Here is a 27,279-nt window from a genome sequence, read left to right on the forward strand (position 1 = left end):
AGCAAACTTTTTCATTTCTTCTAGCATGTCAAAGGGTCAGTTGCTAGCGTCCTCTCCTGCTCAGCTGGTGAATCTGGGAATATTGAGGCAATGTTACAATTGCCTCATGTACACAAACAACCCTCTCCTCCTCCCACAAAACACAAATACATGCGAGAGATGCAACTATATAGCCAAACTGGAGGCTGAGCTCTCTCAACTCAGGACTGGCAAAACCAGACAGGAGGAGAAGGTAACCACACACACCATAAACCCAGTCTCACATAGAACTATCACAACTACAAATCAAACACATAAACACACAAAGACATACTCGGAGGCACTGATCAAAAATCTACCAAAACAGCAGAGGCCTCCAAGGCAGACACCCAAACAACTGCCACCTCATGACATAACACAAGCAACACATAGATCACAAAGTCAGTGTGCAAATCAGTCACAGCCCTTAAGGCCAAACACAATGCCAGACACACTTGTCATAGGTGACTCCATAGTCAGACACACTGACGTCCCACTCACCAGACTGAACAAGGAGAGGGTCACAGTAAGCTGCCTGTCGGGCGCTAGAATCCGCCACATAACACAAGCACTCAGGTCACTCCACAGCAAGTATAAGTATGACTCTGTCATTGTCCATGCCGGTGTGAATGACCTGAGACGTACCTCCCTGGACTACATGAAAAGAGACATAAAGGAGCTCTCAGATTATGTAGCCCAGGCTGGTATGACCCTGACCCTGAGCAGTATCTTACCTTCACCAAGAATGATGCCACAATACAGAGACAAAATGATCAGTTTTAATAATTGGCTTAATTTCTGGTGTCATTCTAAGTGGATCCAATGTCTGTCTGCCTGGAATGACATGCTTGACAAGCCACGCTGCTTCCAAGGGACGGCTTGCACCTGTCACCCTGGGTTTCCGGATATTGGCAGAGGCTCCTGCCACCCCCATAGTGACTTTTTTAGACAAGTCGCAAATTCTAAACCCACCGCCCTAGAAAACAATAATGGAAAAAAACTAAGGGTAATGCTGCTCAATGCCAGAAGTCTAAATCTCAAGATGCACGCCCTCGAAGCCCTCCTCAGTATGGAGAACATCGATGTCTGTGCTGTGACTGAAACCTGGTTCAAGGCTCCTGAGAGCACCCCGGCACGATCAGGTTTTACCTCATATCATGCGTTCTGGCCCCAAAACCCGGACCGTACCACAAAAGGAGGGGGTGCATCCATATTCATCAAGGATACCCACACCTCCAGGCTGGTGGCAACTCACGAAGCATCAGAGACCATTCAGGTGCAATTAACCATAGGCAAAACTGCTCTACAGTTTGTAGCATGTTACAGGCCACCCTCTCAAACTCAGAAACCCCACACAGCCTTCCTGAAGACACTGGAGAGTATAAATGTCTCTCCAAACACCATCATACTGGGTGACTTCAACTACCCAAACATAGACTGGGAACATTACTCAAGCCCCAATACCCTAGCCCAAAGGTTCCTGGAGTTCATAAACTCAAATGCTATGGAACAACTTGTCACCATTCCCACAAGAGGTGAAAATATACTAGACCTGATCATCACAAACATGGGGACAAAATGCTCCACACCGAAGTATATCCCTCATTGGTGAGATCAGACCATAAACTAATCTCACTGGAGATCCACATCCCGCCCCACCCCAACAAAAAGACCACAGTGAAGAACTTCTCAAAAGCCAACTTCACACTTCTTAAGACTGGTGTGGTATCCTTCAAGGCCCCTGAGCCATTGGAAACCACAACCCATGCTGCTGAATCCCTTACAAATGCTTTCTACGAGCACCTCCAGGATTGCATGGATCAAGCAATCCCAAATAAAATCAAGACCCTTTCCACCAAAGGCAAGCGCCTGATCTGGTGGACCCCAGCCATAAACAAACTTTACAACAAGAGGAGAAAGCTACTACAAGATAGAGCAAAATCCCTAAAAGGGAAGACATCTCTGATCAATACTAGTATAAAACTACGATCACTCATAAAATCATCCAAGGCCAACTTTGAGAGAAAAATCGCCAAGGACTCAAAAGACAATCATAAGGCCTTCTTTAGCTATGTTAGAAATCTGGGTGGAAACTCCCAGATATGCTCAGAATTAGTCCAAAATGATACAAAAATCACTGAACCCACAGACATTGCAAACATACTGGCAGACAGGTTCAGTGAAAATTTCTCCCCTCCCTCCCCCAAAAGGAGAAATATCTATCCCAGCAGAGTGTAGCCTCCCAATCATCTCAAATGCCCAGGTGAGAGCTGCTCTCTCTAAAGCTAAAACACAGCATCAATGGGAACGGATGGTGTCCCCGGCTGTGTGCTACACAAACTCAATGAGGAACTAAACCCACACATAAGGCTGCTGTTTAATCTTAGCCTTACCACAGGATACGCCCAAAGAGTGGCGTGACGGCAACTGTGGTCCCACTCCACAAAGGCGGTGCTTCTACGGACCCTGGTAATTACTGCCCCATAAGCTTAACAAGCCTGGTCTGCAAAGCTATGGAGAGGATCATAATGGAACTCATAAATAAAGACATAGGGGACCTACAGACATTGGATCCTACCCAATTCGGCTTTGTCAAGGGCAGATCATGCCTCTTGAACTTGGTCGACTTTTTGAAACAGTCACCAAGGCCAATGATGAGGGTAAGGCAGTTCACACAGCCTACCTTGACCTTGCAAAAGCTTTCGACACAATACCCCACTCGGGTATCATAGAAAAGCTCACCAGCTTAAATGTAAACCCATATGTCACAAGATGGGTTGCAAACTGGCTCAAGGACAGAACCCACAGGGCTAGAGTTGCTGGTGCCATGTCAGCTGGTCACAAGCGGTGTCCCACAGGGCTCAGTCCTGGGCCCCCTCTTGTTCGGCATCTACTTTTCAGAAGCGCAGGCAAACATAGGAGGATTGTGGCTGACAAAGTTTGCAGATGACTGCAAACTGGGCGCCATAGTTGAAAATCCATCAGACACAGATATCCTTCAGAGAAGTCTCATAGAAACGGATAACTGGTGCCAGAGCCATGGCCTTAAGCTAAACGCCAAAAAATGTATAGTCATACCCTTTGGTAAAAACAAGGTAACCCCAAGTTACCACATAGGTGGCAATCCATTAAGTACAGAACAGGTTATCAGGGACCTGGGGACCCAAGTTGACAGTAACCTTTCTTTTGACACTCACATTGCCAAAGTGGTTAGGAGGACCTTCTACATTGCCCACCTGATTATGAAGGGATTCACATCCAGATCAAGGGAGGTCATTGTTCCCCTGTACTCTTCGCTTATCAAACCAATGATTGAGTACAATGCCCCATTCGGAATGTATCTTACCAGACACCTGCAGCAATTGGAAAGACCCCAAAAGTTCCTCACCAAAAGGATAAAGGGGCTCAAAAATATGCCATATGCTGCCCGACTGAAGAAACTCCAGCTCTATTCAGTCGCATACCGTCTGCTCAGAGGTGACCTGTGCCTGACATACAAGGCCATGTCCAACCCGGAATTAATGGACACGCTCCACCTCAAAAAATCCAAATCCACCAGAGCCACAAGAGCAAGAGACTTAAACCTCAACACGGATATAAATAGAACGTGCTGGAGGGACAGATTCATCACCCAGAGACTCCCTATGCTGTGGAACAGAATCCCGGTCCATGTGAGACAGAGCACCTCGCTGGCTCTGTTCAAGAGGAATCTTGACCAGTGGATGGGAGATCATAGGTTTACCCCGGGGATCATCTCTGTATCACTGCTGGACAGAGGCACGGCAAACTAATGGGTATAGTATTCTTCAACCTAAGGGGTGGTGAAAGCCACACAACTCTGGCTAGGCTTATAAATGCCATAGGGCAGATAGCCTAGTATGAACCTATGATTTCAGATTAACTTGTGTATTATATGCCAGCATGAAGCTATGATATTGCAAATAAGTTCTTACAAGTTGATTTATAATCTGTTTGCACATTTCTAACTGCACACATTTGTGAAGATGAGTCTAACTGCAGACTGTCTCAGAATCAGCTGATTTGCAGATGATGTTATCGGAATGTTGACAGCTGCTCTGTGTCAGAGACTGTTGGTTGATTTTCAAAAACATGAAATGAAAATTAGAACTGGAACAGTTGTGACAGTTAAGCAAATCTATCAAATGGCCCGTCGAAGGCAGCTTTAATCAGTTGTTGCCAGTACGATATTTACAGTTGTCAGCTGCCAGTTACAGTCATACTGTGCAGTGGACACCCAAAAAGGACTCAGCAGGAACTGAAAGCCTGCCTTTGCTCTGCTGTAATAATTTAGTTTAGATCAGGGATGGTGTTCTTTTAATTTATAAATTCCTGTTTAACTAGAGTTTTTCTAAATGCTGGATTTCGATCCTTCAGTACGGATTTCATTTTCCTGATGATTGAGTCCCGTTTGTTTATTGGAAATTACGTTTTTATATTTTTAATCATTTTGCTTCTTGACAAAAATATACAGTCAAATGGCAGGTTATAGCGCATGTTCCTGTTGTGCTCTTAGCAGAAACTGTGAAATATTACTCCCGTTTAAGTGACGGTCTCCTACTGGAGTCAGTAGTGAGGATTGAAGTTCCTTAGTTACTGACCCAGAATAGTAAGGGACATCACATTATTTATTGTTAGCAGTCCAGTGGGGTATTATCCAGACATCACAGTAATCAAGGTTTTGCCTCCAAGAAAGTTATGTATGTACATCTCTCACATATTGTGTTAGTTTCTTTGAGGAATAAAAAGTTGTTAGAGTACAACAGACAACTGTTACATTGTCTCAGGATACCTGTATCTACAAAGATGTCCACAGAGACATTAGGAAACTGTAAATCCATGTTAGGACCTGTATTAGGGTTAGGCCATTATGGTTTCGGGACTTGGTTTTACAAAGGTCACTTAAGTGGTGTCTAGGTTTAAGGCTAGATGTTAAATAGTGTTATGAACTGATATTAGTGCTGCTTGATGCACTAAGCAACTGCCATAAGCTTAGCTCCATGCAAAGCCTTTCTGTGTTACAGGTTAAAGTCCTACATACTAGCTTTATAGATTTGCTACTATACAGGGTATTGCTATCCACCACTGTATGGTGAACAGCTCCACACAAACAGAAAAAAAAGCTCAAAACTAACTCCTGTGCCCTCTGGCATGTCTGGATAATACCCCACTGGACTAATATCTAGGATATTGGCAAAGGCTCTTGCTACCCCCATAGTGCCTTTTTTAGGCAAGGCTCAAAAGACAAACCCACCTCCATAGATATCACAAGGGATAAGAAACTTAGAGTAATGCTACTCAATGCCAGAAGTCTAAACCTCAAGATGCACGCACTCAAAACTCTCCTTAGCATGGAGAACTTCGATATCTGTGCAGTAACAGAAACCTGGTTCAGGGCTCCCGAGAGCACCCCAGCACTACCAGGTTATACCTCATACCATGTCACTAGATGGATTGCAAATTGGCTCAAGGACAGAACCCACATGGTTAGAATTGCTGGAGCCATGTCAGACTCCAAAGCAGTTACAAGTGGTGTCCACAAGGCTCAGTCCTGGGACCTCTCTTGTTCGGTATATATTTCTCGGAGGTACAGGCCAACACGGAAGGACTGTGGCTGACCAAGTTCGCGGATGACTGCAAACTGGGCGCCATAATCGACTCTCCAGCCGACACAAGCATCCTCCAAAAGGGCCTCATAGAAACAGACAACTGGTGCCAGAGCCATGGCCTCAAGCTAAATGCCAAAAAGTGTATAGTCATTACCTTTGGCAAAAACAAAGTGTTTATATTTATTTATTTATTTATCATTTGTTAACCGGGAAAGTCCGACTTGGAACGAAGCCAATTTTCAGCGGAGGCCCGGGGAGAAAGGCTCCAGATGCATGTCTTTGTAATATGGGAGGAAACCGGAGTACCTGGAGGAAACCCACACGAACGCAGGGAGGACATGCAGACTCCACACAGAAGGCACCCTAGCCGAGAATCAAACCGGAGAACCTCTTGCTGTGAGGCGACAACGCTACCGCTGCACCACTGCGCCGTCCTAAAGTGCCCACAAATTACCATATAGGTGGTAATCCATTAAGTACAGAAGAAGTAATTAGGGATCTGGGGACCCAAGTTGATAGCAATCGCTCATTTGACAACCACGTGGCCAAAGTGGTTAGAAAAACATTTTATATAGCCCACCTAATCATGAAGGTTTTCACATCTAGATCAGGGGACGTCATCATGCCTCTTTACTCATCCCTCATCAGGCCCATAATTGAGTACAATGCCCCTTTTGGGATGTACCTTACCAGACACCTGCAGCAACTGGAAAGACCCCAAAAGTACCTCACCAAGAGGATCAAAGGACTCAAACAGATGCCATATGCTGCCCGGTTAAAGAAACTCCAGCTCTACTCAGTGGCATACCGCCTGTTCAGAGGCGATCTGTGTCTGACGTATAAAGCCATGTCCAACCCGGAATTAATGGACATGCTGCACCTCAGAATATCCAAATCCCATCGAGCTACGCGCTCGAGAGACTTGAACCTCAGCACTGAAATAAATAGGACATGCTGGAGGGACAGATTCATAACCCAGTGGCTCCCTTCACTCTGGAATAAAATCCCAGTCCAGGTTAGGCAGAGTCCCTCATTGACTCTCTTCAAGAGGAATCTTGATGAGTGGATGGGAGATCGTAGGTTTACCCCGGGTATCACTTCTGTGTCACTGTTAGACAGAGGCACAGTATACTTACCTCGAAAAAGGGCATAGCAAAATAAATTTAAAATGGGTGGTGAAAGCCAAACACATTCTGGCTAGGCTTATAAATGCCCTAGGGCAGATAGCCTAGTATGAACCTATGAACAAGTTCTAGCAACTGTGCAGCTAATGCCTTAAAAAGGATACCTAAAACATTGTACCCCAATATTTATAAGCCAAAAATAGTGAAATGAAAAAAAGGCTTCCACCACAATGAAAAGTCTTCCTCTTCCTCTGGAGGTGGTTTTTGGTTTGGTTGTTTGTAATATTTATAAGCCGGTACTATAAATAGCTTATTTTAATATAAATACTGCCATATGCTGGGGTATGCTTTAAACAGATATTACTACACACCCTTGGAGTTATAGAACATTTTCCAGCAGTTCCATGCCCTACAAATCATTAATGTGTGATCCAACAGTATTTATTCAGCACACAAGTCATGCAAGTGTTACTGCATTTATGAAGTCTTTTTATGCAGTCATTCTGTAGCTGGACTTATTTTTAGAAGTGTACTGAGCATATTCTACACACAAATGTTAGCAAATCTGACCAGTTTTCTAATCCCACTTTGTGAATATATATATGCATATATATATATATATATATATATATATATATATATATATATATATATATATATATATATATATCTATATATATATATATATATATATATATATATATATATATATATATATATATATATATATATATATATATATATATATGCGCATATATATATATATATATATATATATATATATATATATATCTATATATATCTATATATCTATATATCTATATATATATATATATATATATATATATATATATATATATAAATAAAATACAAACATGCATGGACCTCCAACTCTGTATTACATATCTTGCAAACTGGCCACTTTACATCGGGAAGCATACAACTGGTAAAGTGTGCTCACATGAACTCTCTCTTAGTAATACAGCACTATCACAAGGATCTGCACTAAAGAAAAAGTACAGTTTTGTACCTACCATAAATGTAGATGTCCGATAGATATGCAACTGCAGTCATAACATATGGGTTGTCCTGCCTCAGGCAGCCCTCGGTCGGCCGGATTCCAAAGTCTGGGTCCGACGTCGGCTGATGTCGCATTTCTCTCCGACGTCAGAGCAGCTGGAGTACATAAGCATCAGCCGACGCCATTTTCTTCAGTGTTTCTTGCCCCAGATGCCAGGTGCCCTCCAAGGAAGGCTGTAATCAAATTGGAAGACAAAAACAGGATTCCAGACAAATAAGTAAGCAATAAACAGATACACCATAACAGATATCCCCAGCTAAGAGAAACAGGGATAGGAGTGGACCCAAGGCATAGAGGGGTATGGAGGGAGGGAAAATCCGACTGCAGTTGCATATCTATCGGACATCTACATTTATGGTAGGTACAAAACTGTACTGTGTCCTTCAAGAATGCAACTGCAGTCATAACATATGGGTTGAATACCATAGCTTAGCTGGGGGAGGAGGAATACTCTAGGAAAGAGATGGTGTGGCAATCGAACCCTGCAGGACTGCCGAAGCAAAGCCTGCTCTGGATCTGGAATATAAAGGGAGATTGTAGTGTTTGGAGAATGTATGCACAGAGCTCCATGTAGCAGCTTCTAGAATGCCTTTTGTAGGCACCCCTCTTAAGAATGCTGTAGAGGTGGCTGTAGCTCTGGTGGAGTGTGGTCTGACACTGGCTGGAACATTCTTCCTGTGGAAGGAATAACAAAATCTGATGCAATGTCCAATCCATTTTGAAATAGTCTGTTTGGAAATTGCTTTTCCTTGTACTCCAGGGCCGTAAGCTACAAAAAGCTGATCAGACTTCCTACTGGTCTTGGTTCTGTCCAGGTAGTAGCGAAGTTGTCTGTGAATGTCCAAGGTATGCAACAGTCTTTCCCCTTTGCTCTCAGGATTGGGGAAGAAAGTAGGCAGGTGAATAGCTTGATTTAAAGAAACCCTAGATACCACCTTTGGCATAAAAGTAGGGTTGGTTCTTAAGGAGACCCTGTCTCTGTGAAAGATTATGAACGGTGGTGTTGCCATTAGGGCCTGTAGATTCGAAACCCTTCTTGCTGAGGTAATTGCCAACAGGAAAGCTGTCTTCCATGATAAAAATTGTAAGTCCACTGAAGCTGCTGGCTCAAAGGGAGGTAGAGTCAGTTTTTCTAGGACAAAGTTGAGGTCCCAAGCTGGCACTGGAGCCTTTCTTGGTGGCTTAATGTTCTTGATTCCCCTGAGGAATTGCCTTAACAAAGGATGTGAAAACACAGGCGGATCAGTGTTATATCTAGCCGAGATAGCTGAAGCATGTATCTTTATGGAAGAATATGAGAGTCCATTCTGTAGCATATCTGCCAAATATTCCAGGATGAGTGGGATATTCAATAATGATGCATCATGTCCCTTGCTGGTATTCCAAATGCTGAATCTCTTCCATTTTGCTAAGTAAACCTTTCTGGTGGATGGTCTTGAGCTTCTGTTAATATCCGCTGAACTTCCTTGGAGAGAGATAGATTGAGGTTATTCATGGGATCTCCCAGGCTGTTAGCTGCAGTGTCTGAAGGTTTGGATGCACTGTTTTGAAGTTGTGTTGAGTCAAAAGTAGGGGCCATTGGGGAAGGGCCCACTTTTTGTTGTGACATATGCTCCATAGTAGTGGGTACCAGTGTTGTCTTGGCCAGTCTGGAGCTATTAGGATCCCCTTGGGCCTCTCTGCTTTGATCTTTAGTAATACTGTGGTCATCAGTGGCAGAGGTGGGAATGCATAGATTTTAGAAAGTTCCAGTTGAATGAAAGAGCATCTATTTTCCAAGCTTGTGGATGGTATGTCCTTGAACAGAATTTTTGTAGATGATGGTTGAGGTGGGAGGCAAATAGGTCTACTTCTGGCCTGCCCCATGTCGAGGTGAGTTGTGTGAAGATTTTCGGATGTAACCTCCACTCGTGTGGATCTATGAAATTCCTGCTTAGGCTGTCCGCCAGCACATTGTCTTTGCCTGGAACGAACTGGGATTGCAACTGTATGTTTAGGCTCAGTGATTTTTCCCAAAGATTCATTGTCAGTCTGCAAAGGGGGTAGGAATGGGTGCCCCCTTGCTTGTTTATGTACCACATCACAGTGGTGTTGTCTGTCCTTATCAGTAGATGGCCTTGCTGAAGTTGTTGTCGAAAGGCCTCGATGGCATGCATTACTGCCAGCATTTCCTTTTGGTTTATATGCAGATGTGTTTCCTTTGGAGACCATTGTCCTTGTATACATCTGCCCTCCATGTGCGCCCCCCATCCAAGGTCTGAGGCTTCTGTGGTCATGGTCTGTGTTATCTGAGGTTTTTTGAATGACATACCTGTGTTTGCCTGGCTTACCGAGGCCCACCATAGGAATTCCTTTTGTAGGCATGGAATGAGCGGTATGGTTGTCTCTAGGTTGTTGCTGTGCTGAGACCATAGGCTTTTTAGGTACCATTGAAGCTTTCTCATGTGTAGTCTTGCCAATGGAACCAGGAGAATGCAGGATGCCATGTAACCCAGGGCCTGTAGGAATCCTTGCAGTCATCTGGGTGAGTTTTGCCAAACCTTTGAAATAATGAGTTAACTTCTCTTGCTTGTCTTCTGTCAGGTAAGCCATTTGAGAGGCTGTGTCTAGATTGGCTCCTAAGAAGGTTATTTGCTGGGATGGCTGAAGTCTTGACTTTTGGAAGTTGACTGTGTATCCCAGAGCCTGTAGCAATTGTATGACATAGTTCAAGTTTTTTGTCAAAATCAATTTGTTGTCCGCTTGTATGAGGCAGTCGTCCAGGTATGGGTAAATTTGGATCCCCTGGAGCCTGCAATGAGCAATTACTGAAGCCAGGCATTTTGTAAATACTCTGGGCGCAGTAGATAAGCCAAATGGCAATGCTGAGAATTGATAATGCTCTGGCCCTGCAAGAAATCTGAGGTATCTTCTGCAGCTGTGTCTGATAGGGACATGCAGGTATGCCTCCTTGAGGTCCAGAGTAATCAGCCAAGACCCCTTGCCCAGCATGGGAAGGAGTTGCTGTAGAGTCAGCATTTTGAACTTTGGTACTATGAGAAAAGTGTTTAATGCGGACAAATCCAGTATTGGTCTCCATTGAGTTTCTTTTCTTGGAACAAGGAACAGTCTTGAGTAAAACCCCTGGCCTTGTTCTTGTTGTGGAACTCTTTCTATTGCTTTGATCTGAGCAAGCAGAGAAATTTGCTTGATAGCCTCTGCCCTCTGGTTTTGTGGTAGGTTTGGCATGCCTTGTTTTCTTGGTAAGGTATGAAAGTGGAACCTGTAACCTTGGTCTATAATGTCCAAAATCCATTTGTCCTTTGTCAATCTGTGCCAATTGTCTGAAAACAGAGATAATTTTCCGCCCAAGGGAGCTTCTATTTGCTCCTTGGTCAGCGGAAGTAGAGGAAAGTCATTGAGACTGTCCCTGTGGGGCAGGGGAGACTCCTGTGTCACTTCTTTGGTTTGCTGGTTGCCATTGTCGTCCCCTGTAAGAACCTCTGTATTGTCCTCTTCCTTGGCCATGCCTGTTTTTACCCCTTTGAAATCTTTCAGGATTAGGAAAGGACCAGTTTTTAGAAGGCCAATTCCTGATGAATCTGGGTGGCTAAACCTGGAGGAAATCTTTGACCGTCTGAACTGATTTTGCTTTTTCCTCGATGGACTTTAACACATCTTTAGCATTAGTACCAAAAAGCTTGTTCTTTTCCAAAGGTGCATCAAGAAGTTTTGCCTTAACATGATCTGGTAGAGGTTGTTCTTTTAACCATGCATGTCTACGAATGACCGCCCCGTCATAGCTGCCCTACATGAAGCTTCCAATGCATCATATCCACACTGCAGAAAGTGATTGCTGACTTGCTGAGAATTATGTACAGCTTCCTGCAAGACTTCCTGTCTAAAGGTTCAGGAGAGGCCAATGTTTTCTGTAAATCATCTAACAGGTAATCCTGATATTGAAACATATGAAAGAGGCAATTCAGAGCTCTCATAGATAAAGTAGTGGAGGTGTAGACCTTTTTCCCCCATCTCTCTAATGACCTAGCTTCCCTGTTGGAAGGCAAGGGATTTTTGGAGGTGGATGCTGAAACCCCTTTAGGTCCCTGAGAAATAGTTTCTAAATCAACAGCATGGGCCCTAAAGAAATGAGAATGTGTTTCTGGGACCCTATAATATCTGTCTGGCTTGGCTGGGGCAGGAGGAAGAGTATCCGGGGTAACACTGGAGTCAGAGTATAGGTCATCCAAAACATCAAGCACAGGAGGTATAGCCAGGGGCCTGTGTTGTGGTTTTTTAAGGAAGGTTCGAAGGCGCTTTCTGGAATCAGAATACTCCTGGCCTTGCCACTTAAAATGTTCCCTCATGGTATGCAGAACTTCCCCAAAAGAAATATCCTCAGGAGGGGAGGCTGACGGGAAGGAATCCTCTGCATCCGAGTCCTCATAGGTCTGGAAGGGCTCTTCCTGGCCATCGGAGTGAACAGAGTCCTCAGAATCTTCATCTGAAGGGATAGGGTCAGAGGGTTCAACCCGGTGCCTGTTATCAGGAGGAGGCTGGGATCCTCTCAGGATGGGCCTGTGAACCTCTAATCATGGAAATTAAGTCTGCGGCCATAGTCATGATTTGTGTTTCAGGAGTAGGCTGAGGTAAGGCCTTAACAGTAAGGTGCTTGGTCTTGCTGGCTGCCTTAGCACGTGTGTAGGCCTTAATAGACATGGCCATAGGGGGCCTAGCAGCTCCACGTGCAGGAGTGACCTTATCTACAGCAATGGTCTCGGGCATTTCCTTGGTTTCAGTATCCGGAGGAAAATCTATAACTGGCGTCGGTGTGGCCTCCGGTATCGGAGGTGTCGGTAAAGCGGTGTCTTCGGTTCGGAGAGGTGAAATAACCGTCTCAGGGGGAACCGGAGCACTCGCGGTAGGTTTTGGCGTGGAGTCGGTGGAAGACGCGGGCCGAGGATGTCAGTCCTGGTCTTTTCGTTTCTTAGGAGTCTGCGATGTCGGAAGTTCTGACGGCATTGTATAAGCAAATTTATCGCCGAAAAAGTCTTCAGCGAACTCTGCCCGGCGCCTAAGAGTGCGCTTATTGAAGCGAGCACAGGCGACACAGGCCGAGACGTCTTGGTCTGGGCCAAGGCAAGGAAGACAGTAAGAGTGGAAATCCTTATGAGGTATTTGTTTACCACAAGACAGACAATTGTTAACTTTTTCAGTAATTTCTGACATCGGCTGAGGCAAGAAAGGTCCCCAACGGGGTCCTTAGCTTTTTTGATGACTTTGGATTCGAAGAATACAGGAGCTGACCGACCGGCACTTGCGAACTGCTTCTGCTTCGGGCACCGCACGGCAAGAAAGACTGAAGAAAATGGCGTCGGCTGATGCTTATGTACTCCAGCCGCTCTGACGTCGGAGAGAAATGCGGCATCAGCCGACGTCGGACCCAGACTTTGGAATCCGGCCGACCGAGGGCTGCCTGAGGCAGGACAACCCCATATGTTATGACTGCAGTTGCATTCTTGAAGGACATCCATTCAGTTCAGAGAGGTTTGTGAAGCAAAAAAAATGAACAGATACACTATTCACAAATAAAAATGAATTTGGCATTTTTGAGGGTGTTGCAGTATAAGTGGTTCAAGTGAAAGCACAACAGCCTATAATGCCGGCAAGATCAAACTGCTGTGGGTTCTGTCTCTACACCAGATGCTTTGATTCACATTCCTATATTATCAAAGTAGTGTACCGCAAGTAAAATGGTTGGGATTGAAATCCTGAAATTTAGTCTTTTGGATGACATATTAAACTGAAGTCTCGTAATGCCTAAGCTAGAGATACCTTAAGTTTTGAAAATGAATCCTAAGTAGCATTTACTTCGATGCCTTAGTCAAAATCACTACTACGTCAGGAATACTCTGAAAATAGGCCAATTTCCAGCTGGACTAACCCACCCATTCATTCACTGATTATTTGCTTAATCCAGTTCAAGTATGGTCATGGCGGAGTTGGAGGTTACCTCTGCATGGCAATTAGCAAAAGACTGAGACACCAGCCCTGGGTAAGGAGCCTGCTCACTGCAGGACAAACACATAAATAAATACATATGCAACTGACATTCACAACTCTGGAATGTGGGAGGAAAATATGTTGTTGTTTGTCTTTCAGCTTTTCCCGGTTAGGGGTCGCCACAGCGGAACTCCGGTCCGCTGATTGGCAGTAGATTTTCACGAATGCCAAGGTGCCAGCTCGACATCCAACCTTCAATGAAGGCACGCCCATTTACACGTCTTTCAAACGCCACCCAACTGCGGGGAGGACATGCAGACTCCACATAGAAGGCACTCCCCACACTCCAGCCAAGGATCGAATGAGAGAACCTCTTGCTGTGAGGTAATATGTCATCCAGCAAAAACGTATGCAGACTCTAGAAAGATAAATCCCAGCAAAGAACCAAACTATAGTGCTGTCAATGCAGCAAAGCTAACCAGTAGACAAAAAAAAGTCAAAAAATGTCATTAAACATACTGCAACCAGCAGGAGAATTGGTGAGGATGAAGGAGACAGACTACTAAAATGTAGCAATTTGAAACAGTTTTACTGGGCAAACAAAAGCACTGCTCCACTTAAAGCAGTTCATAAACTCTACCTTTGCATCCAGTGTTCTCTTCAATTCCTGCATGTAAGAATACTGCTCAGGATAAATGAAATCATATGGGAAGTATACAAGCAGCCCATCAATGTTTAGCCTGAAGGGGGGAAAAAAAGGACACGGTTAACATTTATACACTGCTCCCTGTACACAATGTACCTGAAAGACAACATCAAGAAATGCTACAACAGTTATAAATAGAAGTTATGTTCTTACCATAACGTTCCATGTTAGTTGTCTTCTTCTCGCCTTCTTTCTTGCTGGATGGGTTCGGAGCCGACCTCGGCTCTGACTCTGCCACTCTAAAAGCTCGAGGGCTCCGACTCGGCCACTCTAAAAGCTCGAGAGTTGGTTCCACCGGCTCGAGGCTCCCCTTATATCCCACAATGCTAGGCGGTATTACCTCAGATCTCGTTTGTAAGCTAGGCCCAGCGAATAATAAATCCAGAACTACTGGAAAAAGGAAACACCACCTCTATAAAAGGAGAGGAAGAAGGTGACCTGAAACCTGATGAAGGGATATATGCAAAGTATAGCATATACATATACAATAGAGGTGGAAGAAAGAGAGGTCACAATCAAACTCCTCTAGGTCTGTCCAGGCTAGGGGGAAGGAGGGTGGGGCCTTAAGAAAGAAGGCGAGAAGAAGACAACTAACATGGAGCGTTATGGTAAGAACATAACTTCTATATGTTAAGTTGTCTATCTCGCCTTCATTCTTGCTGGATGGGACCGCGTCCCTAGCACCTTGTCCCGGGTGGCCTATCGGATCAGACTCTTGAGAACAGTGGAACCAAAATTAGCTCTATGTCTAGAAGCTAGATCCAACTTATAATGAGAAATAAAAGTGTGAGGAGTAGCCCATGTAGCTGCTGCGCAAATGGTATCAATAGGCAGCCTGTCTTGGAAAGCTATAGAAGTAGCCAAAGCTCTAGTCGAATGGGCCTTTGGTTTGTTAGGCAACTTTTGGTGTCTAATTTCATACACAAAGGAAATCAGGGATGTTAGCCATCTGGAAAGTGATACCTTCGAAACTGAAAGGCCCTTTCTGCCTTCTGCATAAGAGACAAACAACTGGTCAGTTTTCCTGATCTGTTTGGTCCTATCCAAATAATACCTTAATTGACAATGGACATCTAGTCAATGCAATTTTTGTTCAGACCTGTTAGAAAAATTAGGAAAAAACACAGGGAGGTCAATGTTTTGATTTAGATTTGCCGCAGAGGCTACTTTAGGTAAAAAGGATGGATTGGTACGTAAAGATACCCTATCCTTATGAAACAAAAGATACGGTGGTCGACTGCTGAGTGCATGAAGCTCTGAGACCCTTCTAGCTGAAGTAATGGCTACCAGAAAGAGAGTCTTCCAGGATAGCAATTTCATTGAACAGGAGGCTGCAGGTTCAAAAGGGGAAAGAATTAAAGATGTGAGAACTAAATTAAGGTCCCAAGAGGGAGGAGGATTTCTTATAGGAGGTCTAAGAAGAAAAACTCCCTTCAAGAAAGCTTTGCAAAGCTTGTGAGACATGATGGCAGAATCTGAGGTGCCCACATGAAAGTTAGATATAGCTGCCAATTGAACTTTAAGAGTAGAAGGAGATGAACCTGCATGGAAAAGTTCAGCTAGAAAATCAAGGACTATTTGGATGGAAGCAGTGAAAGGATCTATGTCCCTTCCTTGAGCCCAATAGGCGAAACGTTTCCACTTACTAAGATAAATCTTCCGAGTGGAAGATTTATGGGAAGCTATCAAAATATCTCGAACAGAGTGAGATATTTGAGGAAGCCTGGCTAAGGTTGGAATTGGAGGAACCAAGCAGTGAGGTTCAGAGAGGGGAGGGAGCGATGTAACTGACCCGACTGATGGATCAAAAGATCTGGAACTAGGTCCAGATGCCAGGGTTGCTCCAACAGAAATTGATGTAGAAAGGGGAACCAAACCTGTCGAGGCCAGTAAGGAGCAATGAGGATCATTGAGGCCTTCTGAGCGATAGCTTTCTGTATCACTTGAGAGATTAGTGGGAAGGGAGGAATGCATACAGAAGTCCCGGGGCCAAACTTGGACTAGAGCGTCTCTGCTGGGTTGGCCTGGTAAGGGAAGAGGGTGAAATAATCTTTGCACTTGCTGTTTTGGGGAGTAGCAAAAGGTCGCAGCAAGGCTGACCCCACTTGAGAAAAATTCTCTCAAGATAGAATCTTTCAGAGACCACTCGTGAGGCATGAGGATAGCTCTGCTCAACTTGTCCGCGATAAGATTGGACTTCCCGGGGATGTGCGTTGCTATCAGAAACCGCTGAGAAGAAATCACCCATTGCCACAGTCTGAGTGCTTCTCGACATAGGGGGTAGGACCTGGTTCCGCCTTGTTTGTTGATATACCACACTACAGACATGTTGTCCGTCTGAATTGCTATTGTTCCCAAGGGAAGAGAGTCTTGAAGGGCTCGCAACGCTAGAAGCACTGCTCTCATCTCTAGAACATTTATATGCAAGTGGCGTTCGACTGGTTGCCAAATGCCCTGGACTGTTCTGCCCTGATAATGCCCCCCCCACCCGATCAGGGAAGCGTCCGTTGTCAGAGTAGCAACCGGAGGGGGAAGGACAAAGGGTCTTCCTAGGAAGAGCTGAGGGGAAGAAATCCACCAAAGAAGATGATTCTTGCATGCTTGCGTAATCACAATGGTGTGGGACATCGGAAGATGTTGGTATGACCATTGTGTGAAGAGCATCCATTGAAGGATTCTCATGTGAAATCTGGCTAATAGAAGTAGAGGGATAGCAGCTGCCATAATCCCTAGTACTTTGAGAACTAACCTGACTTTGACTCTGTTGCTGTGGAAGAGAAGGGAGACCAGTTTGTGTATGTCTGCTATTCTTTGGTCTGTGAGCCTCACAGACATGTTGACTGTGTCTAGATTTGCGCCTATGAAGGTAATAGCACGACAAGGCGACAAAACAGACTTTTCGCAATTTATTGAGATACCTAACTTTTGAAAAATGCGAAAGGTGTAGTCTCTGGCCAGTAGAAGAAGATGCTTGGTAGGAGCTGTGAGGAGCCAGTCGTCTAAGTAAGGAAACACCTGGAATCCTTGACGTCTCAGGTGAGAAGCTACCACTGCCATGCATTTGGTAAACACCCGGGGGGCAGTGGTGAGTCCAAAGGGCAGGGCTCTGAATTGAAAGTGACTGGTTCCCAGCCTGAAGCGGAGGAATCTCCTGGAGAGTCTGTTCATTTTTATATGATAGTACGCATCCTGGAGGTCTATAGAGCACCATCCAGTTTTCCTTTCCCAACAGGGGTAGGATGGATTGTAGCGTGACCATCCGAAATCTTGTTTTCTTGACAGACTTGTTCAAGATACTGAGATCCAAAATGGGTCTCCAGTCCCCTGTTTTCTTTGGAACCAAAAAGAACTTGGAGTAGATTCCGGATCCTTGTTGGTCTGCTGGCACTGGCTGAATGGCTCTTTTTGCAAGCAACTTTGATATTTCCAATGCTGCTTGATCCCTTTGAGCAGGTGGAACATCTGGAAGGGATTTTTTTGATTGATTTGGAATGCGAAAGAACGGGATGGAATAGCCTTCGAAAATGATGGACTGTACCCACTTGTCTTGAGTTAGGGATCGCCAGGCTTCTGGGTACAGTGATAATCTTCCCCCGACTGCCTCCGAAGGTGGACAGTCGGGCAACACCTCAGGGATGCTAGAAGGGCTTATCGGAAAAGGTTTCTCGATTGCCCTGGTTCTGCGGACCCCCCCTGCTTCTAGGGCGACGTCTACCATTATTGTTCCCCCCTCTGCCTCTAGAGGGGAACCGACTCTGTGCGTCAGGCAAAGTCCCTTGAGATTGTTTGCGGAACCACATCTTTTTACTTTTCTGGCCTTTGGGGTAAGGTCTAGGAGTAGAAAAACGGACTCCGACGGCAGAAAGAGTTTTGCCATCTGTCTCGCACCTTGTCAAGGTTTCTTTCACTTGAGGACCAAAAAGGGATGATCCATCAAACGGGGAATTAGTGAAAGACGTTTTAAAGGGGTCCGCAAAATTACATAGTCGCATCCAGGCATGCCGGCGTAAGGCCACACCTGTCCCTGCGGCTCTGCTCGCTCCATCAGCCACATATGAAAGGAGGCGCATGGAGGAGTTAGCTATAGAGTTTAGGGTAGCCAGCTGAGCGTTCATCTTGTCCTGAAAACCCGCAGCTGTAGGGTCCTTCAACATCTCACTCGCTTCCTTGATCAAGTCTCTTTGAAGACGAGTGAAATGGCATAGGTAGTTCAGCGAGCATAGCAAAAGTCGCTGACGAAAACATCCGCTTCCCGTACCTGTCCATAGACCTAGATTCCTTGTTAGGAGGATGGACAGGTACCGAAGGATCAGCTAGCTCCTTCTTAGTGGCGGCAGCTACCACCATAGCATCCACAGAGACTCCCTTAGTGAGAAATTGCTTATCTGCTGGTGCTGTGATAAACTTTGAAGGTCTCCTGGGGGTGGGGTCCACAGAGTCAGGAGCCGTCCAAGCCTTTAGCTACCACCTGCATGAGGGGGTCAAGGGGGACACCCAGGAGGTGGAAGGCGAGAGCCAAACGCCTCAAGATACACAGATTTATCCTCCGAGGGTTAAGGGCTGGCCAATTTCCCTCTGCTTCAGGATCTCTAGAATGTCTGCAAAGGAGACATCTTCAGAAGGGGCAGGGGAACCCTCGAATCCTCTAAATCTGTGTCAGAGGTGACAGACTCAGGTGAGTCTATGTGCTTCCTCTTACACTTTCTCTTCCTAGGGGCTCCCCTGCCAATTCAGGAGAGGTCTCGGAAGAGGATGAGATCCCCACAGGGGATTCTTGAGGAGCTGGCTCTCTGCGGTCTGGGATGAGGGAGTGAGTAGACATAACCTGAGGCACCGATGAGGGAGGGGCGGAGCAGACTGTGGAGTTGAACCAGGTTCCAACACACTCCGCATGACCTCGAGCACCCCTGTCAGGCAGAGCCAGAGGTCCCGCTCGAAAGCTGAAAACCTCCCTCGGCACTGACAGCGATGGCTCGAGGCCGATGTCGGAGCCGAACTCACCAGCGCGAAGCACCGAGAGGGAGGTGGGGTTGGACAAGGGTCGATGCCACTCACCCCTCGAGCCGACGAGGAAGTCGGCGCCGAGATTCTTCCAAGGAAGAAATCGGGCCGACGGAGCCGAACAATTGTATCGGCTCCGGCGGTATCACAGTCTCGGGTCAGCGCCCGGCTCCGAGCTCAAAGGAGGCGGAGGAGGAATATTTTGAGAAATAGGGTTGAGCATCGACTGATGAGTCGGGCACTGAAGCATCTGGGCCAGTGCCTCGGACTTAAGAAGTCGACTCACTACCCTCTGAAGGTCATGGTCCGAAAGCCTCGAAGACCTAGAGGAGTGCGATCTATGGCTCCGTTCAGACAGCAGGGGAGAAGCTGGAGCCGAATGAACGGAGCCAAGGGACGGTGACCTTGACCTCTTCCTAGATGTCGGCTCCAGCCTGATCGGAGCCGACGTATTTCAAAACCTCGGCTCCGGCCGGAGCCGAGGGAACCACCGAAGTGGAAGTTAGTGTCTCATCGGCTCCAGCCAGAGCCGATGCCGGAGTAGACTTAGGAGTCTTAGGTGCCGACTCAGAACCTGGAGCCGAAGACCTAGAAGCCTTGGAGGGTTTGCCCGAAGAAGCAGTCAGGGGACCCTCAGGCTTTAACAAGCCCCGTAAAATAAGCTTGTTTTTTTCTTTCCTGCAGGACTCTAGGGCTGAAGCCATGGCATACAGCACAAGAGTCCTGCAGGTGTAAAGGTCCCAGGCAGTACACACAAGAAGTGTGACCGTCTGTCAGAGACATTTTCTGACAGCACGAGTCACACTTCTTGAAGCCTGAGACCTTTGAATCCTTGGACATATCAAGGAATAAGTGTAACCACACACAAACACAAACACACCGATTACACTATACACTAAATAAAACTAAATAAATTTAGATAGTTTTAAATTTATAACAATCCCTACAAAAAACACATACACTCCAAGGGGAGATGGGAGGGCCCGAAAGGCCTTAGGGAAGAACTATAAGTTCTTGTGGTAAAAAAGGGAAGAGAACAAGGAATAAGGAATAAAAATCCTTTAAAATAAGGGGAAACTGTAAGGAAAACTAATTTAAAGGGGTTTTGTATCTTTTTTAAACTATTTTCTACACTCACCTGAAGCCGGTTGAAGCAACACGTCTCGATAGCTGTAGCGGCAAATGAGATCTGAGGTAATACCGCCTAGCATTGTGGGATATAAGGGGAGCCTCGAGCCGGTGGAACCAACTCTCGAGCTTTTAGAGTGGCCAAGTCGGAGCCGAGGTCGGCTCCGAACCCATCCAGCAAGAATGAAGGCGAGATAGACAACTTAACATCACAAATTAACTTGTGGTGACAGTCGCATCCTGTGGATTCCTGCATAAAGTATAAGAAGAGGATGAATGTGTTTTACACAACTTGTTTTGGGTTCTTTTATGTGCACTTGAAAATAAACGGTCAGACCGAAACCAAGATTAAAAGTGGTATTTTTTTAATCAATTAATTGCTTACCAAGTACATGGGCTAAATTAAAACAGCCTCTTTTTTGCAGGTCACAAGTATAGTACAAATTCAAAAGCTCACCAATTTCCATGCGTGCCTCCTCCTAGCATTTCACAGTGTATGTGATGCATCAAGCCAGAGTAACATTAAATGAAAGTAGTATCTTGCAACAATCCACAAGAAAACAGGACTTGAAAAACAGTTAAGGCAACATACTGCATTTCAGTTATCCTCAGAAAACTTGTTTAGTACTGTATGAATGTAATGAGCAAACAAACAAAAGCACGATTGTCATTTTACTAAAAGCGTTATCAGTTCTCAGATTTGGGAAGGTAGGAAGAAATACAATAGTTTGATTGATATACAGAGACTAGGCTTGGAAAGATTTACAACAAGAAACAATGGCAGAGTACAGATCATATCTGGACAGACCCTAAAATAATGGGGGGACAAAGGCCCACAAATAGGGACAGATTTTAAATATTGCTCTTACATGTTACAATAATAGGATTTTTGTTAACATACATTTTCAGAAGGATATGAAGTTTGAAACTCAAATACATTTCAATATTTAGTGACTTCACACTTCAGTGATTTGCCAAAAAAACACAAATTGTAAGGAGAACAGACCAAAAATATGAGGCAAAAATCTGGACAAATCTGGTCAAGCTCTATGGGACAGATGGAAATGTATTTGTTCAGTGATAAAGGTGAAAGGCCAAAATACACTTCTTTGGGTTAAAAAAAAAAGACTGGGACATTTCAATGCATTTTCAAAAGTGGTAAATTTAGGTCTGGTGTAGCAAGACATTTTTATGTTTTCTAGGAACAATGTAAAATACAGCCACAGTGGAGTAGAGAACAGACTAGCAAACCAAGGGTAATTCATAGAAGAAGGGTATTAAAACAGAAGAAAATAAAGGTAAAACTGGCAAAATCAAATATGGTCATGAAAAGAGGTCAAAACAAGATCTATGTTGTGCCTCCAGCACAGTGCTTCAGCTACACCCAAGCAGATGTCTCTTCCACAATCTTTTCTCAGCCTTGCTTTGCCTACACTATGAACGTTTGCCTTTCAAAGTGAAATGCAGTGATACTCTATTCTGAACTAAAACAATTCAATTTTCCAGGGACTTCAGTTTTGTTTATTTCAATCTGATAACAGTGTGGTCACCAATCCCTATTTACAACCTTGGCCATTTGGGGCAGCAAGAGTAGACCAAAATACACAGAATTGCAATAATTGTGATGTACTCACATGGCTGAAAGTACACAATAACCATTGCAAGACAATCTGTGCATCTTCTTCTTCTCATGGCTAAAGTACAGAATTACAACATTAAGACACTCAGAAATTCAGTCAAAAGATCAATATAAAGAAAAAGAAAACAGTGCACTGCTTGACTGCTTCTAAAATCATCAGCTCTTACAATTACTGTGGTTTTCTAAACACTATCCTAAAAGCATATCTAGGTGGCTTGATTGGTTATGCCTTTTTAAGCTTCTCTTAAATGTAGGCAGAGTGTGAGCTTCCTAATCACTGCAGCTGACTCCTTGTGGAAGCGCGGCCAACGCCCAGTGGCTATTTTAAAGTGAGGTCTAACCCAGGTGATAAACACAGTAAAAATGCAAATGAGAAGACAAAAAAGGGTAGGCATTACTTGAGCTGGGATCACATACGAATTTCAGAGAAATCTGCAGTGTTTTTAAACATCACATCATCACATGTTAAACAATACAGGTACACATACACACATAAAAAAGGAACCACAGTATTTATTTATTAATTAATTAATTTACATTTTTTGACCGGGAGTGTCCGACTGGACGTAGGTCCATTTTCAGTGGAGGCCCGGGGAGAAAAGTTCCACAGTTAAAATAAACAGACAGTAGTTACATTGGATTACATAGCGGTTAACAATTTAACATAGCAATTACCTACAACATATTTACAGATGAAGAACATAGTACATCAGTAGACAACTAGAATCTTTATCTGTGAAGTACATAACAGACATTAACAAATGTTACAATAAGAAGTTCCTGCTGTATAATAAGTACTAGGCTTATGAGCAACTGAGCTTGCTATATTCAAGGTAGTTAGTGGAGTGGAAAGAAAGGTAGTGGTGTAGAATGGGGTGGGTGATATTAGAGTGGGAGTTGCAAGGGCATAGCCAGCATGTTTTTAGGTGCGCTTTTAGTAAAGTTTTGAAGTGGGTGCATGATGGTACAGAGGTAATTGTGGGTGGAAGGGAGTTCCATAATTTGGCTATGGTGCAAGAGAATAGTGCTTCACCAGCAGAGTTATTGGCTTTAGTGATCTGCAAGTGATTTTTGTTGCTGGATCTTAGTGGTCTGGTGGTGCGATAGAGTTGGAGTAGATTCTGGAGGAATGAGACATTTAGAGGATGGTTTAATAGTTTCTGGGCGAGTGAGAGTTGATACCACTGAAGGAGGTGAGGGAGTTCAAGCCAGCCCAGTTCAGCAAGTGAGAGACAGTGGTGACAACGGCAGGATGCCCCTGTGGCGAATTTGGCAATTTTGTTGTAGCAGGTCTCTAGCTTGTTTAGATCGCATTGCCTTAGGTTGGTATATATTGGAGAGGCATAAAGTAGGGTGGAGATAAAGTGGGAATTTGCTATTGAAATCTTTGCTACTTTGGTGAGAAGTTGCTTATTTCTGTACAACGCTCCCAGTTTTTTGTGGACTTTTTTATGGTCATGGATATGTGAATGTCAAATTTTACTTTGTCTATTTCCACTCCTAGCAATTTGGTGTGTTCAGTTGGGTATATAGTGGTGTTGTCTTTTGCTGTGATGTTAAAGTGAGAGTTGTTTTGAGTATGTTTGGTGGGTTGGAAGATTAGTAATTTAGTTTTGTTTGGGTTGAGTATTAATTGGGCATCGGATAACCAAGTTCAACAGAGGAAAAGTCTTCCTGTGTGACTTTTTGCAGTTTGGGTAGGGACTGGGCTGAGCAGATGATGGTTGAGTCATCTGCATATTGTATGTGTGCGCCATGTTTGGTGGCATTCCATGCAATATACACAATTTTCAAATTATAATTCACTCAGACACAAACTGCTCAGTTCTTGTTTTGCCTTAAATCTTCCTCCTCCCCTCCTGTATATTGTTCTGTATGTATTACTCCCACAAATTCAATGTATTTCTATGTAATTTGCACCTTTCCTTTTCTAAAGATCCAACATTAGTTCATTTAGCTCATGCTTAGTACTTCAATTACAAAGTACAGTTGTGCACACCTACCATAAATGTAGATGTTAGAGTGTCTTCACTGTTGCAGACATGACTGTAGGGTTCTCCCCTGCCGGCAGGCAGTCCCAGGTCGGCCAGAATCCCAAAGTCTGGGTCCGGCGTTGGCTGTTCAACCATGCTCCCTGACGTCAGAGCGCCAGGAGTACAAATCTGACAGCTGACGCCATCTTCTCCAGTTTTTCTTGCCCCAGATGTCAGAAGTCCCAAAATGAAAAAGGTCCCATAACCTTTGCAAATACACCTCAGAAGAATGGTGAAAAAAGGAAATACACAAAAGTAAAAATTAGAGGGGACAGGAGGGAGGGAAACCCAGACTGCAATAGTGAAGACACTCAAACATCTACATTTATGGTAGGTGTACACAACTGTACTATGTTCATCGTGTTTCACTGTTGCAGTCATGACTGTAGGGTAGAATCCCAAAGCTGAAAGAAAGAGAGGTGGTCATAAAGAGGAAGGGGCGGCTAAAAGGCCCTGCAAGACTGCAGAGGCAAAGCCTGCCCTAGACTTTGAGTAGAGAGGTGGATTGCAGTGCTTAGAAAATGTATGCACTGAACTCCAAGTTACAGCTTCCAAAATATCCTTGGTAGGAACTCCCCTGAGGAAGGCCGCAGAAGTGGCAGCAGCTCTGGTGGAATGAGTTCGTATACTCCCTGGGATTTGCTTTCCATGTTGAGAATAACAAAATCTGATTCCATGAGCAATCCATTTAGAAACAGTCTGTTTTGAAATGGCTTTACCTTGGGAACTGGAAGCATAAGAAACAAACAATTGCTCTGATTTTCTGATGTCCTTAGTTCTGTTCAGATAAAAACGTAGCTGTCTGTGTACATCCAAGGAATGTAAGATCCTTTCCCCTTTAGAGTGGGGAAAAAGGTTGGCAAGTGTATAGTCTGATTTAAAGCCACTTTGGAAACCACCTTAGGCATGAAGGTAGGATTAGTCCTCAAAGATACCCTGTCTTGATGAAAAATAATATAAGGTTCCACAGCCATTAGAGCTTGTAACTCTGAAACCCTCCTGGCAGAGGTTAGGGCTAACAGGATGGCTGTCTTCCAAGATAAAAACTTGATGTCAGAAGAAGCAGCAGGCTCAAAAGGAGGCAAGGTTAGTTTTTCCAAAACATAGTTGAGATCCCAAGCAGGAATAGGAGGAGATCTAGGAGATCTTAAGTTCTTAGCTCCTCTGAGGAACTGTCGCATGAGCTGGTGGGAAAAGATGGGAGGGTCAGTATTATAATGAGCAGAAATAGCAGAGGCATGTATTTTAATGGAAGAGAAAGAGAGACCCTTATGTAAGAGATCTGTCAAGTAAAGTAAAATTAAAGTAATGTTGGGAAGAAGAGGATCAGAATCCTGAGCCTGTATCCAGGAACAAAATCTTTTCCATTTTCCTGCATAAGATTTTCGAGTGCTAGGACGTCTGGCTTCTAATATGACATCCATAACCTGCTTGGGCAGTAAAGAAGAAATTAAAGGCCCTGGATTAACCAGGCCACCAGACTGAGAGTTCTGACATAAGAGTGTAGAACCTGACCCTGATGTTGAGACAGAAGGATCGGAGACTGAGGTAAAACCCAAGGGGGCTCCAGGCATAGGTTTTTTAGAGTTGGATACCAAAACTGCCGAGGCCAATTTGGAGCCAGCAAGACGATTATCTTGGGCTTATCCTGTTTTATCTTCAATAAAACCCGTGGAAGAAGAGGGAGAGGCGGAAAGGCATATCCCGAGAGGTTCCTCCAACTGAATGACAGGGCGTCCACTCTCCAAGCTTCTCCGTGGAAAATCGTCTGTAGCTGATGATTGAGATGGGATGCAGAGAGGTCTATGTGAGGACATTCCCCAGACTGCTGTTATCATCTTGAATATTTTGGTGTCCAGCATCCACTCGTGTGGATCCGAAAGATGTCTGCTCAGACTGTCTGCCAGGAAGTTTCGTTTCCCTGGTAGAAACTGAGCCTGAAGATCCAGATTGCAAGATAGAGCTGTGTCCCATAGATCCATGGCTAGTCTGCAAAGGGGGTAGGAATGTGATCCCCCTTGCTTGTTTATGTACCACATAACTGTGGTGTTGTCTGTCCGTATTAACAGTTGTCCTGGTTGTAAAAGATTCCTGAAGGCCAATAGAGCTTTCTGAATGGCTAACATTTCCTTTAAATTGATATGCAGGTGCTTCTGATCCTTTGTCCAAAGGCCCTGCAAACAATTGCCCTGAAAATGGGCTCCCCAAGCATAATCCGAGGCGTCCATGGTTAGAATCTGAGAGGCAGGAGGCAGGCGGAAGGGCTTCCCTTTGTTTAGAGCACATGCCCTGGACCACCAAAGAAATTCCTTTTGAAGGCAAGGAAGAACGGAGATCAGTATGTCCAAACTGTGGCAATGCTGAGACCATACACTTTTTAGGTACCACTGTATTTTCCTCATGTGTAGTCTTGCATATGGCATGAGAAGGATGCAGGAGGCCATGTAACCCAAAGCCTGCAGGAATTTCCTTGCAGATAGACGAGTTAAAGTTGCCAAAGTTCTGAAAGTTGAAGCCAGCTGTAACTGTTTTTCGGATGTCAGAAATGCCATCTGGGTTGTGGTGTTTAGAAGTGCACCCAGAAAAGTTATCTGTTGCAATGGTGTCAAATTTGACTTTATGTTTACTGAAAATCCCAGGAACTTGAGGAGGTTCTGTACAAATTCTAGATGCTGGAGTAAGACATCCTTGCTGTCTGCCTGAATGAGACAATCGTCCAGATAAGGGTAAATTTGAATTCCCTTTAGTCTGCAGTAAGCTACTACTGGAGCCAGGCATTTGGTGAAGACCCTGGGCACAGTAGAAAATCCAAAGGGCAGCGCAGAGAATTGAAAGTGCCTCGATCCGGCTTTGAACCCGGGGTATTTTCTGCGATCCTGCCTGATGGGAATGTGTAAATATGCCTCCCTTAAATCCAAAGTTACCATCCATGCATTCTTG

The 27,279-nt window shown here is 44.5% G+C and overlaps 1 protein-coding gene across 1 annotated transcript in view; it reads right to left on the reverse strand.

The window, feature by feature from the left end:
* The window catches only part of ERCC2 (ERCC excision repair 2, TFIIH core complex helicase subunit), a 2,230,202-nt gene extending 2,215,554 nt beyond the window's left edge, over nt 1-14,648 (reverse strand). Inside the window, exons 1-2 of the mRNA XM_044070725.1 lie at nt 14,635-14,648; nt 14,473-14,572 (exon numbers count right to left, since the gene is read on the reverse strand). Of these exons, the coding sequence (XP_043926660.1) occupies nt 14,473-14,572; nt 14,635-14,648 (114 nt within the window). The remainder of the gene's footprint in view (nt 1-14,472; nt 14,573-14,634) is intronic.
* Between the last annotated feature and the right edge of the window lie 12,631 nt (nt 14,649-27,279).

This window comes from Protopterus annectens, chromosome 1.part0 (genome assembly GCF_019279795.1).
Source record: "Protopterus annectens isolate FY-2018-M chromosome 1.part0, PAN1.0, whole genome shotgun sequence".
Classification (NCBI taxonomy): Eukaryota; Metazoa; Chordata; order Ceratodontiformes; family Protopteridae; genus Protopterus; species Protopterus annectens.